We start from the raw sequence: 14,018 nt of genomic DNA, 5'->3' as shown, positions 1-14,018 counted from the left end.
TTTTTGTTGGTTATAAACGGGGAGATAACGAGGGGGCAGGGAACCGAGGACAGGGGGTTGGGCGGGGCGGGGACCTTTGAACCGTGCGAACAAAACCTCTTCCGTTCCTCAACGTCTCTATACACACACCATATTTTACAACTGTATTACATGCGTTTGCGTCCGTATGGCACGCAGGCGCGGTTCAACTCCTTTCAGGCTAACCATAAACCTGCGCAGACGTTTCCCTCGAGTAGTTATTGTGTTGAAATCGTCGATCTTTCGTAACTTTGAACAACGACGTATGTATACATACACACGCATACGTGTATAAATATCGTTAATATATTATAATCGATGGACGGAACATTTATTATAATAATTATACACACTTTCGTGGAAATATTTATCCGCTATGCAGCATATAGAAAGTATGACGTTGCTAATTAAAGATTGTTTTTCTCCCTTCTTTGTATTTTTCTAGTGTTTTCCTTGTCGTTCTTCAACGCCGATTTTATATTCTCACCAAGCATCTCGGACGCGGCAATGATACATTACATATTATGTATGTTATACCCTTTGACACGAGTGACGCAAACGGCTGTTCGGGTCGTTGCAAAAATTGTGCGCGTGTGCGTGTTATTGACCGTGTGTGTCGTACGTGCATGTATCTGTATGTATTTGTACAGACGATACAGAGTAAATTCGAATTTCTGCACCCCACTCTTGAGACGCGCGATTCGTAACGGAGCGAAATTTTTTTTCTTCACCAATTCGCATGCCTAGGTGCGGTAAAAAAATATTCGCTTATATTGGCGTTTAATAAATCTTGCGCAAAGATATCGATCAGTCTTTGCAATCTCCGGACTAATCGGAGAGAAATTGCCTCATCAGCTACCTTATTTTATTATTACTCGTGCGTATCTATACTTGAAATTTATATGCGTGCGATAAGACGCGGCTTAATACGACCTTCTCCCCTTTCGCTCCCTCTTTCTCTCTCTCTCTCTCTCTCATTCCCTTTTCCTTCGAAACATCTTCAATTTTCAAACGGCAAACAGTTTTCTCCATTTCTCGGTTATTTTACGCCACGATCTCAATTTACCAGCAATTATTGCAAAATAACCAGAGTGGGCGGTGCTGAGGAGCTGGTTGATGAAAAATAATATTACAGTGCAAAATTGTTACGGAGAATGTGGCCGTGTTTGTTTCGGCCTCGATAGTATAATTATACGTGCAAAGAGGGTAATTAATAACCTCGAGTCAGCAAGAAATACATTTCGCAAAATGTGCAACGGGTCAAGTAATTGTAATTTCATCGCGATGTGGGAAAAACAAAATGTGTTTTCTTAACTCGTCCTCCTTCGTCAAGTCTCCGCACAATTAACGATACGGGTTGTAATGCAATATCGCCCCTCCGCAAGTACGGTTGGCAGAATATCAAATGCGCGGAGATAAATCGCGCTGCGCGAGACGCGAGAGAACCTGACCTTACCAAATTGATTAGGTAACGTCAACAATGTCAGATCAATGTTAACAATATTCTCGACGATACCGCAGTGCTTGCATTGCCTGCTGCATCCGATTCTCCTCCTTATTATTGCTCATCTTATTTTTTCATTCCCCCTTTCACTGGCTCAAAATCAACGCCGCGATTAATCAACATCTACGCTAATTAAATCGTCTCGACGAGTACACATGTGTATATATATATACACCAAAAAAGAAATTATTATTTGTACTTTGACGCGAATGAATTTCACTCTATTTTTCGATCCATTTTATCTTCTTGGCACTTGTTCGACGATTCGCTCGTGCATTTTTGTTGCCATAGTTTGGTTAGTTCAAAATCAAAGGATGATAAAAAAATAAAACAAGAACACTCGAGATAAATTTCTTAGGGATCAATTCGTCAGGATTTTCCACAACTCCACAGACTGTGCAAGAAGCATTGCGTGCCGTGAATAGTTTTCAACGCAACATTAGTGACAAGTTCGACGATTCTGGAATAAAATATTCAAGAATAATTTAAACGAGCAACTCGATGGAAAATTAGAAGCCGAGCTAACCGAGGAAAAAAGAAAGCAAAAAGAAAGTAACGAACGGGTGAAAAAGCTACATAAATAAATTGCTCGCGGTCAGACTGATCGAGGGGCGGAGGAGGAAGGGAACGGAGAATATTATACCAATTAAGAGTAATATTTTTATCATCGGAGAGAAAAAGAAATATTGAAACAAAGAGAGAGAGAGAGAGAGAGAGAGAGAGAGAAGAAGCCAGCTCACGCACAAAACTCGTAGTGCACGCACACCGAAAAGGCCTGCACGCAGAGACTCGCTTCGCCTGTAGAGCTGAGAGTGTGTACGTGGCATGTCTCTCTCTCTCTCTCTCTCTCTCCCACACACACAGAGACACCAAATTGTGTACATGCACGCCGTGTACAAACGCGGTGAAAGAAGATAAGGCTATTTTTGTATCGTACTGGATAGCAACAGTGCTCTTGGGGGCTTTGGGGTAGCGAACCGCGTGCACCGCGAGACGCCGTGCCGCGTATAACGGGACGTTTCACACCCGACTTTGCCGATTCGGACGAAAGGTATCGGGAAAAGGGGAAGACAGGATTCTGATGCCAAGGTTTACGCGCGAAGTAATTTCACAGAAATTCAAGGCACTCGTTTTCGGAACAAACTTCTTTCCCGAGGAGTTGGAGGGACGCGGTCATCGAAACGTGACCGGTGGTCGAATCGTCTACGATCGGGACGAAAGGACCATTTCGATGATTGGAGGTATCCAAGGAAGAAGGAAGACCGGGTTCTCATCCCAAAGTTTACGCGCAAAGTAACTTTACTCAAGTTCGCGGCACTCGTTCTGGCGAAAAGGTTCTTTCCCGAGGATTTACAGAGACTGCGGTCATTGAATTACGCGACCTATAGCGTCGGTGATTGCTGAAATGCGATTTGTATACTTCTTAGCGAATATCGTAGATATCAGATGATGGTGGAATCTGCATACATCCTTGGATAGTTTTTTCAAAAGCATCCGACCGCATTAACAATACGTGATCTCGGCGAGTGCAGCTGGACTCTTGGCCAAGTCCTTTACGACGCGATTCGTAATGGTGGGATGGTAGGATTCTTTTATGAATCTACGATTTTCGTTGGGTCGGTCGTTATAACCGTCCGCGATAAGAGTATTTGGGATTGGTACACGACATGAGGCGCATGAAGGTCGTCGAAAAGTTTATATCAGTACTAGAGTCACTGTTCGTGGTGAACTTAGACCTTGTACGTACATCCATGTAGACGTATACTTACGAACGTACATTGAGCCCCGCCGGTTACAATGAAATGAAGCGAAATTGAAGCGATGAAAAAAAAATCAAGCGTCGCTGCGTTTCGGTTATCAGTGTCCGCCCGTCACCTTCGACTGCGCGCGCTAATCGCTGGGTAGCGATGGCCAAAAACCGGGCACGTCGAAATTTGGCGCCTGCATTTTGCCCTACCAAGCTTCGTATGAACCTACTTTGAAGGAAATTGAACCTGGAAATCCTGCATTGACCTTCCAACTCCTAAAACGAATATAAAAACCCTTTCAACCGATTCAATATAGAGAAAATACGATTGGACGCACGTGTAAACTAATTCCTGTTTATTGGGATTTTAATTTGATTTCGTACGTTTTAATCGTATTTCTTGTATTTCAATCATATTCAATCAGAATCGGCGGACCTTTATCAGCGAGGTAGGATTTTGAGCGTCGAATGAGGGTTTCGAGCAATCAGGTTTAACCCAACCTCTGGAGGGTTAAAGTAGGTTCTCAAGATACCCTACTTTCAGTCTAAGCTCGGTAAATTGGGAAGTTTCGGTAATTTTTAGCGTCCAAGTCTGACATTGCACTGAAATAGAACCCACTCTACTGTCTTTAACTTTAGGCGCTAAATTTCGACCCGGTTCGTTTGATTTCAGCCATGATGGAGTATAACCAGGTCATCGTTCCGACGGAATTCTCCGGAGCCGATTCCTCCGATCATCCTATGGAACTCGTCAACGGAGAGCCGGACTCCTCGTCGTCCTCGTCGTCGACGGCGGCTGCAGCGGCTCCTCGGCGTCGGCACCAGCTGCGTTTCCCGTCGGCGAACGACGGTGGGGACGGCGTGGGCGTGCTGGAGGCGGGACACCGACGACTCGAAAATGGCGCCGGCGGTGCCGCAGCTGGTCTCCCAGGGAGAGTCGTTGATCAGGACGAGGAGCACGGGACGAGCTACACCCTCCACCAGCTCGGGTGAGTGCCGTTTAATCCGATCCGTTGCCCGTGGGATCACGGACCGAATCTTACCCCTCGTAGTTTTCCCGTAATACCTTTCGGACGGTCGGCCGAAGGCACGTCATCCTCTTCGTTCCTGTTTCATACGTCACTCCCGGATCCGTTATTCCTCGGGAACATTCACCAAATCTTCGGACGGAATATCGAGCTCGTGTCACGTTTATATCACCGTTTCTCGAGTGCAGACACGCATTTCATTGGAGTGCCCACTTGAGGGTGGCAATAAGAAGTAGCCAGATATACGTATTGAGTAATTATTATTAGGCGCTGAAACGATCAGCGACATTGCCTTGGTGACTTCTTGACTGTTCTTTTTTTCAAACCGTTTTTCACCGTCACTTTCATCGGGCTAATTTTTGAAAAATACTCACAGTCAAGCCGCTTCACCTGCAGGCAATGTGGTAATACCAATCTGCGTTCCAAGTGTCAATCATCGACTCGATCACGTCCTCATTGAAAGAATCAATTCGGTTTAGTTGGCCGCACGTTTTTCTTCAACGCGCCTAGCGCGGTACGGATTCCAGCTGAAAATTCGAAGTAAAAGTAAGAGCTCAGGGTTTGGATCAACCGGGGTTTAAATAACTCTGTTCGGTGCCTGAAAATGGTGAAACTCTCAAGTGGCTTGAAAGAACTTTGAGAGCCCTGGAAGACGAACGATGCGCTGACAATTTGGTGGTGAAATTCAAGTGTTATAAGGTGACTAATGGCCTCGATGATGAAGGTTGGAGATATCGCGCAAACTTGACGTAGCCTCGGGTCAGTCGTCGTATTGCAGCACAAAATTCTTAACCCTTGCACTTTGTGAATTGCTTACTCCGTGACGTTGGAGTAATTTCGAGTTACTTCTGTGCCTACTCGGTTCCATTATTCCGACTATTCCCGTTCCGTCGTATCCACGATACGGAGTCCGTAAGATCGGATTGTCAAGAACGGCTACCCCCGGCATTGTTTAAGCATGAAAATGCCCGCAACATACGAGTCTCGTCGCGGTTACAATCGTACCAAAACACCTACTCCCATGACTCTCGAGCCTTGTTCCATGTAATTGCCGGGATTTTATGACCTTTGTAAATGTTGAAGGGGTTACCTCGGCGAGGAGGGATCGCCGGAGTACGACGAGGATAACCGGGTGCATCCCCATCCGTCGGAGCGAGGGAGCGATGAGCGTTTCGTGGTTCTCGGGGGGGGAGAAGCGGCCCCGTCGACGGGGGAGGGTGGTGGGGATAGCCTAGCGGGCGAGGAGGTCTCGGTGGACTCGGAGGGCCAGCATGGTCACAGTCACATGCCGCACTCGACGATGCATCGGTACGCGACGGAGGCTCTCTCGCCGACGGAGCAGCACCATCACCAGCACCAGCAGCACCACCAACAGCACCAGCACCAGCAGCAGCAGTCGCACCTCGGCGATCACCGACACCCGCACCACCACCATCACCACCACCACCACCACCACCAGCAACAGCAGCAGCACCAGGAGGCCGAGGAGGAGGAGGAGCACCGGGTCAGCGGTATAGCCGCGGCGATGCGTCAGGTCGGGGCTCGCGAGGCCGGCATCGGGGCCCTGATGTTCACCCACCTCCCGGGGGGCGGGGGCCACAACCACCTCGACGGCGTCCTCCCCGAGGAGGCCTATCTCCATCAGATACGCGCCGGCGCCTCGCCGCCGGTCCGAACCGGCAGCTCCCCCGGGTCCAGCCGCAGCCCTCGGGAAGACCCGGGCCTCTCTCCTCACCGGCACCCCTCCCAGGACGCGGGTGATTACTCGCCCTCCCAGGACCAGGCCCGGCTGCAGTCCTTCACCCATCTGACCGCGATGCAACCACCGTCGACCCAGGCCCACGGCCTCCAGGACTCGGACCGCGTCGCCGATCAGCTATACATCGAGAACATGTACGCCCACCATCCAAACTCGACGCCGCATCACCATCAGGACCACGATCAGGGACCACCGACTCCTCACTCACCCGGAGGACCTCTGTCCAGGTTAGTTTTATCGACGGTATTTGGTGTCCTTTTGCGGTATTCGGTTTGTGAAAGGAAAAAGTGCCCGGTTGGATTCCGTGAACAATGATGTCGTGCCGTAACGAACACCAATTTGGCGGGTCGGTTGATTCTTAGCCTCGGAGATTGGTGATCGAATGCTTCGAATATGCGCGTTTGGCAAGTAACCAAATTCGAAAAACTTCTCGTCTCATTCCCGGGGAAAAGTTATTCCCGATTAGGTTGATAGAAACAGTGTTCTAATAGTCTCGCTTTATTTGAAAAACGAAGTTTTATAGGTATCGGATATCCTTACAGTGGCTTTGACGTATCACCGATCTGACTCGTGGAATTTTTTTGTTTTAGTTTCTTCTCACCCAGTGTTTTACGTTTTTTAATTATTCAGTCGTCAAACCTGTTTGTCAACTAGAATGAAAAACTTCAATCTAATTTCTCGAGCAAGTATTTACCGGTTAATAAAAAGTAGGAATTAATGTCAACTAGTTACGGTCAAATTCAATTTGTAAAAAATACAATTGATTATTATTATATAATCGATAATCGAAAAAAGACATCGAAATTGCTACAATAAACTAGATCGGGTATAGACAGTGGGATTTTAATCCCACCGTAAAAACGTCCGACAAAATTTCTAAAACTTTTTCAATCAAGTAGTGAAAATAAGAGGAATCGTTAGAAGAGTAGAATTTTCTTTGATTACAACCGTAAATTCGGATTTGATTTACTCGCCAACGGGCTTTCTAAGATGTCCATGAAATTTGAACAATAATTGTTTTTGTCCCTAAATGTAGTTAATTGATAGTTTTTCAAATTCAAGCATCACCTCTGCTAAATGATCTGAAATCGAAATTCTCTTTTCCCGTACAATAATGAATTTTCATTCTAATTTCTTATCGATTCGATTAGAGGTAATACAACCTCAAACTTGACTTGATCTAACATTCATACGTCGAGAACGTCACCTTATCTCTTCGTTCTGTGTGGTTATGAGGCTGATTGTGGTTTGGAAAGATGATTTGATTCCAGCGAGCTTATCTCGTCATTTATCGCTCACCTCACGGGTTTTCACCCTCTGTGACATCAGGATTTACGTTCAGTTCTATTTCGAATTATCGCTCGGTCGGTTCATGCGGTTGTACCGGTTTGTTTTGTTTTTTTTTTCTTGTTTTTCACTTCGTAACAGTATTTAAATTTCCACCACATTCAGGTTTAATTACAGAAAGATATTCCATTTATTCGCAATCGAAATCTAGATTTTTCTTCTTTTCCAAAGACCCACAAAAGTTTAGTGAATTAGCGAACAATACACCAGTGAAAATTTCTTCTCATCGTTCTCTTCTTCGTATTTGGGTAAAGAAACTCCGCAGTTCCGTAATAAAATTGCTGCAGAGAGAAAAAGAATTTGAAACATATCTAGATGATGTAGAGAAAAAAAGGCTGCAAAGTTTTCAAAAAAAAACTCTCCGATTCGGGTGACGAAGTTCTTCAGGCCCAAGATGCGAAAAGAGACATGTATTCTTTCAGGCCCGTTGGGATCTCGGACTGCAGCGGGACTTAAACGCGAAAAATATTTGCTCGTTAGCTTAGGTTCCGAAGTGTATATACACACGGCTTGATCCTCCCCAGCGTTTGGGGACCGGCAAAAGGCCAGAGGGCAGGCCGGCTCTGTATATGCGTAATCTTTGCCTGGCCACGTCTTCCAACTCCCCAAAAATCCATCGCAGTAACAACGAGCTGAGGACCTATGCTAACACCGCGGCCTTAAGAAAATCGCTGGTACAAAACCCGGGCGTCGTCTATACCTCTAGGTTCTTGGCAAAATTCACACCACGATTTAGACGATTTTTTAAACGAATTTTTACTTTTCTCGCGATAGGATCATCTTTCGTAATTATAAAATTAATGTACAGTGATGGAAATTGAAGCTGTTCAACGCTTGAAAGTAGATCGGATCCCAGATTTTACGAAAGCTCATTGTAGGTATTTACTTTTCTTTATCATTAGGTATTTGTTTCTTTTTTTTTTTTTTTTTAAAGCAACATTTGTAACAAGATTCAAACCATTATTTAGACACATTTTTACGTTTTTCGCTCCAGCGTGATCGTTCTCCTCTTATCAATTCGTAATTATAAGATGAATAAACAGTGATTGAAAATAAAGCTCGTTTGCGCTTGAAAGTAGATCCGATACCAGGTTTTATGAAAAAATCGGTTGGAAAAATACTCATTTTTCTTGCAACATTTTGATCTTTGGTAAGTTTCCATGAAAGCGAGCAATGTATCAGCGAGTGGAATCAGTATAATGTTAATCGAGAGTCATCACGTGTCAGGAAAGTAATGGCGGATCGTTTCCGGCGGCAATGTATATACACACACACACACATATATATATATATATATGCACATAAAACACATACATGCCGCACACATTCACGTGGTACATATATATATATGTATGTATATAACATAACAAATTGTCGTCCGGTGAATCACTGATGCAGAAGAACTGCGCTGCAGTGCAGATCGTACAGACCGATAACGCATCTTCTCTGCAGCGTACGCGATGAAATATTTCAATCTTCGTACTAAACGGTTCGAAATTCGATCTCGATCCTCGATCGATCCTCATCCGATTTCGTCCGATGCTCAGAGACAAAGAAGGAAATAATGGAAATGAAAGGAAGAAAGAAAGAAGTGGCAAACAACGACGCGCGTGGATTCGTAGAAACAGATGGCAAAATTGTGTGCACGCATAACGATATTAAAAAACAAAAAAAAAAAAAAACAAGCAAACAATAATCGCTGTTATGTTTTGCCCGGTGAGCAGCATCGCCGACGATCGTTTGCGCGATTTCGAAATCGTTGCGTTTCCACGGTTCACCGAACTATCACGGATCGACGCTGTGCACGTGTCGGTGCTCGAATTGAACAACATTTCAGGTAGTATTTTGCAAACAAACCGCGACACCTGCGCAGAGTTTTACAGTAGTACGAAAAATCGGGCCGAACGAAAAGCGCGACGAGGAGAGCCAAGCGGATAAAATGAATTCGAATTCGAAATCGGTGATCGATTCGTGATCTATAATATCGGTTAAGGCTTGTTCAAAGTGGACTAGTCTGTATTTTTTCGTAAAACGCTTTACACAACCTCGTCTGTTACATAAATGTTTCGATCCGGCGATCGATCGTCGACCCGAAATCCTCCCGAGTCTACGTAATTTATTATTTTAACGACCGCGATCGATCGCTCGGGGATATATTCGTTATATGCTTACACGTTACGCGCGGTAATTGCATGCCTGTATCTCAAACACGATCAGTCTTGCACACGCGCGCCTCGTTTTGGTTGCAGAATTTTGCTTGCTTCTCAGTTTGGCGAAACTGTGGGTCTGCATCGGTGGTGACAGTGAATTTGAACGTACGTGCGAGTCTCGATGTTATCTTTTCTCCTTCTCGTTTTCATTTTCATCACTTGTTGTCGTTCTCGCGTTCGAATCGTTGCAAAATATCACCGAGGAGAGAAAACATCGACCCAACCCGCGATGCGGAATATCGTTTTCGGCACACGCGTTCCGGCATCGGATTTTTACCAGTTTCCCGACGATCGGAGGTCAATTTTGTTGCTTGTCAAAATTGACAAACAATGTATTATCTATCACCTGTCGATGATCAACGATTAACGAATGCCCGAGTAAATTCCGCGGACTGTCTGTTATTTTATTCACGACGAGATTCGCTGGTGCGAAAAGCTTGTAAGGAGCTTTCATCTCGAAAGTTTTCAACGTCCGTATGAATCGTCGAAACAGAAAGGCAACGAGATTGATATTCGAATTAGCGCATGATAAACGACGTGCAATACTTTAATTTTTTTCCCCGAAACGCACGCTTTTCCGCAAGATTAAACCGTCGAGGTTCAAAGCGACTCGTCCAACCCTTCGGTTTCATCTCGCCAATTATTTTCGCGCAGCTTTCGACGTGATCGAGGCTCGAACCGATCGCTCGGAGCTTCGCCGTGAGCCGAGGGTGTCGTATGACGTCGTCGGCCGAATGCCGCGGGTTCTCCGACTTTGGTGGGGGCTGCCGGGTATTTTGGAGGGGAGCGAGACGTCGTCCACCTTCGAGGGCCTCGGGGCCAAGCCGTGCTGGAGTTGAGCGCGTGTCTTCTTAGTTCTTGTTTGCCCGGTGACAGATACGGGCTCGAGTCGAGACTTTTGTCACTTTCGCGGATCGATTTTTTATCCCCGTTTTTCTCTTTCTCTCCATCTCTCTCTCTCTCTTCATTTATTACCACTCCGTTTTACAAACCCATCTCTTTTTTTCATCGCCGAATCAAACTTTCTCCCACTCTTCTTAATCATTTCTTTCCCCTCCTCTCCATTCCATCTGTCTCTGAATTTCTCCTAATCTATATAATTTCTTTTAATCTCTCTCTCTCTCTCTCTTTCTCGCACTCTTTTTCTTTCTTTCTTTCTTTTTTTTTTCGCTCCAACTTCGTAACTGCACGCGAGTCGGGATTGCATTGTAAAAAAAGGAAACAAACAAAAAAACAGATAAACTGTATTCTTGTAATTAAATATCGAGCACGTATAATCGACAAAATTCAGATAAGTGACTGTCAGAAGAGAAGATCTTGAAGAATTGACGACTGACTTTTGGGGAAAGAAGATAATCAGCATGCAGTGAGTGTTTTTTTTTTTAAATACAAACACATCTTCGTTTTGTTAAATTCTACTATTCTAATTACTCTACAATGATTGTGGTAATAGTTTAACTTACTGTCTCGCATATCAGGCAGCTTGGTTATTCTATTTGAGGCACTTAATACGCAAAAACAATGCTGTTTACCATAATACGTACACTGCACGCTTAATCAAACATCTCTCTTGTATCAATTACTCACATATACGTATAAGTATATGTAATATTTGTCAAAAGCTCTCTATTTGTTTTAAGTATCAGCGAAAAAGTCTGCAAACACGTTTCGAGTGTGACAATTTCAATTCGTACCTTATTTTTTTTTTTTCGATCTCCTGTAATCAACGTGAAAATTAAAAATGATTCGCGCGAGAAAATAGTGCGAAACGTAAAAATATTGAGAAATTCGGACCTTCCCGCAACTCGCCGTTGCTTCGATTCCTCCGGCGGCTTTATACACGGTCCTTGCGAGCGGACAAACGGCGACGATTTCTCTTCTATCTCCTTATTCGTCGGTGGCGACGGTGGTCAAATATTAACATTTTGAAAATCCCGCCTCGCCCCCTCGTGCATATATATGACATAATCTGTGCATACACGATGTGAAATAGACGCGACACTGCGTGCTTGCCGAGAGATATTTATTTGACGAAGGAAGAAATGCGAGTAAAACGAGAGGGACAAATAATTCAAAAAATGTCTTACTCCCTCCGCGGGTTCCCCTGTTTCCGTTTCTTTCGTTTTTTCAACGTTTTTTATTCCATTTCTTAGCCGCGTTTATGCCTCTATATCTTCCGTATATGCGGACGATATCTTTGTCCAAGATTTGAGACCTGAAGCGAGTGTGTGTATACGTACAGACACACATACAATGACAAAATGTAAACCATACGTAACGAGTGAGCAAATAATCGAGCGGAAAAGGGAGAAATACGTTGAGCTTGAAGAGGTGTACAATTTTTTTCTTCTCCCTTTCTTCCCCCCACTTGGTCACCACCAGCCCTGCGACTTACCAGCCCGACTTCATGGCAGCTTATCAATTTTTATACTCTCCTGCTGATATCGATTCGATCATTCCACGGATGGCAGTAAATATTATTCCATTTATCCGTAATATTTTTTCTGTACTGTACTCGAAGATCAACGTCGCTTCGCTTTTCAGCGTGAGTTCAAATCAATTACGGTATAATGTACGGATGGATTAATGAGATTCAACACTCATGGATCTATGAGAGATTGATTTGCGTGGTAAAAAAATCTTCGATAAAGTACAGATTTGATATCTTAAAAGCGTCGTTTTTTATTCTCGTTCCGTTTCGAATTCGCAACATTTACGTTCTTTGCCAATTAATTTTCACATTAGCTTGTATAAATCGCTCCGCCGGCGATAGTAACGAAGAAAGGTCCCTGAACCGGACAATCGTAAAACAACAATTTTCTTCCCTTTCCACGTAATTTATATGTTGTTTTTCAACTAATAATTTATGGAATAACAACCGTAACGCATATGCAAGAAACCGAGATTGTAAACTAATTGCGAGTTATCGTGTAAACGATTAATAAAAAAAAAAAAAGAGAGAAATGCACGACGAAAAACGAAGGAGAGCTGATTTTACAGCGTTCACAACAATTTCATAGCCTGAAAATTGGGCCACAACTATACGTAACATATTTATACACGCATGCCAATTCGTACGTGTAACCACCTTGTACCATATTCCGTTGCTTTATCTACTAACAAACAAATAACAATAGTATCACTTTGAGGCCAATCGGCTGCCTGCCGAACGCGATCGAAGGAAGGGAAGGGAAGCCGGTTTTGCGCATGGCGGTTGGATATTTTGTTTTAGAACGCTGCGAACAAATAACGAGAGAAAGAAATGAAAAGGGGGACCATCGTTTTATACAATCCATCCATAGATTTCTACGGATTTCCGTATCGCGAATCGCGTAGGTTTGAGTTACACGAAAGAGAGAATAAATTTGAAGGCGGCGACGTGATTCGATTTACGTCAATAATTTTGCCCAATTTTCTTTTCCCATAACTCGCATCTCGAACGGAATCTGCAAACTCGCGAGATTCGCAGGATCTCGCAAAGCTCTCGGCGTTTTTACACAAACGACGTTCGTCGTCCGTCTAGAATGCGACGGCGACGCGTATTGCATTTCGCGAATTTCGCGCTTTTCATCAGATCGTCATCATCAGCTGCAACAAAAATCCCCCCCCTCGTCAGTGTCAGTAACCTCTTACGACACAAAACTGCAGCTAATTGTAAGACGTCGCAATATCGTTGTCTCGTTGCGAGACGCGAAGAAGTCTCTTATTTTCATTTTCATTCTCTCTTCTCGTCGTACACGGTTTCTTTTTTCTTTCTTCTGTTATAATGCAAAATTTGTTCCTCTTCGAAGCTTGAACAAACAAACAAACAAAAGAAAAAAAAAGAGAGATACCAGGATAATGTAGCACTCAATTATACAATTTTTAATTAATCGTGACGAGTTAATTACGGTATAAGTATTTTTTAATCTTGTTATATTTTACTTCTTTTACACGGAATAATAATATTTCCTGTATCGCGATTTAATTTTAGTTCGAAATCCCCAACTCACCGCGACACCGTTTTCGCTTTACGTCATTCTCGCGTATACCTGAAGTATAAGCTTGTTATTTATCGCGTTTTCACATTTTAATTACCAACATCCGTTCCGTTTTTTTTCCTTTTTTTTCCTTTTCTACACTTGGTTATAATACTAGATCGTACCCATACGCATATTATGTGAGTTATAACCGAAACCTAAAACTCAGCAGCTTTACATCAAGCCACAAGAAACGAAACGTTATCGGCGGTATGTTAAATGTACGCTTTTTTTACTTATTAGTTATTCAGTTAATTATACAACTCTCGTTCTTAAACTCTTTATCTTCAATTATAATCGGAGCAAGCCAACAAAAGAAGCATAAACGAATACTCTTTTTAGACAGAGTTTTCAGTTTACTTACTACGAAGGATGTGAAACCTGAA

The 14,018-nt window shown here is 43.7% G+C and overlaps 1 protein-coding gene across 2 annotated transcripts in view; it reads left to right on the top strand.

Annotated features, from left to right (window-relative positions):
- Positions 1–14,018, top strand: part of LOC124177167 (box A-binding factor-like) — a 59,485-nt gene that overhangs the window by 22,738 nt on the left and 22,729 nt on the right. For both annotated transcript variants that reach the window (XM_046559244.1, XM_046559243.1), the window contains exons 2-3: positions 3,943–4,258; positions 5,381–6,283. In XM_046559244.1, coding sequence (XP_046415200.1) covers positions 3,943–4,258; positions 5,381–6,283 — 1,219 coding nt within the window. The remainder of the gene's footprint in view (positions 1–3,942; positions 4,259–5,380; positions 6,284–14,018) is intronic.

The sequence above is a fragment of the Neodiprion fabricii genome, chromosome 3 (assembly GCF_021155785.1).
Source record: "Neodiprion fabricii isolate iyNeoFabr1 chromosome 3, iyNeoFabr1.1, whole genome shotgun sequence".
Classification (NCBI taxonomy): Eukaryota; Metazoa; Arthropoda; class Insecta; order Hymenoptera; family Diprionidae; genus Neodiprion; species Neodiprion fabricii.
Note: the sequence above shows the minus strand (reverse complement) of the source record. Positions and strands in the feature narration are given on the sequence as shown.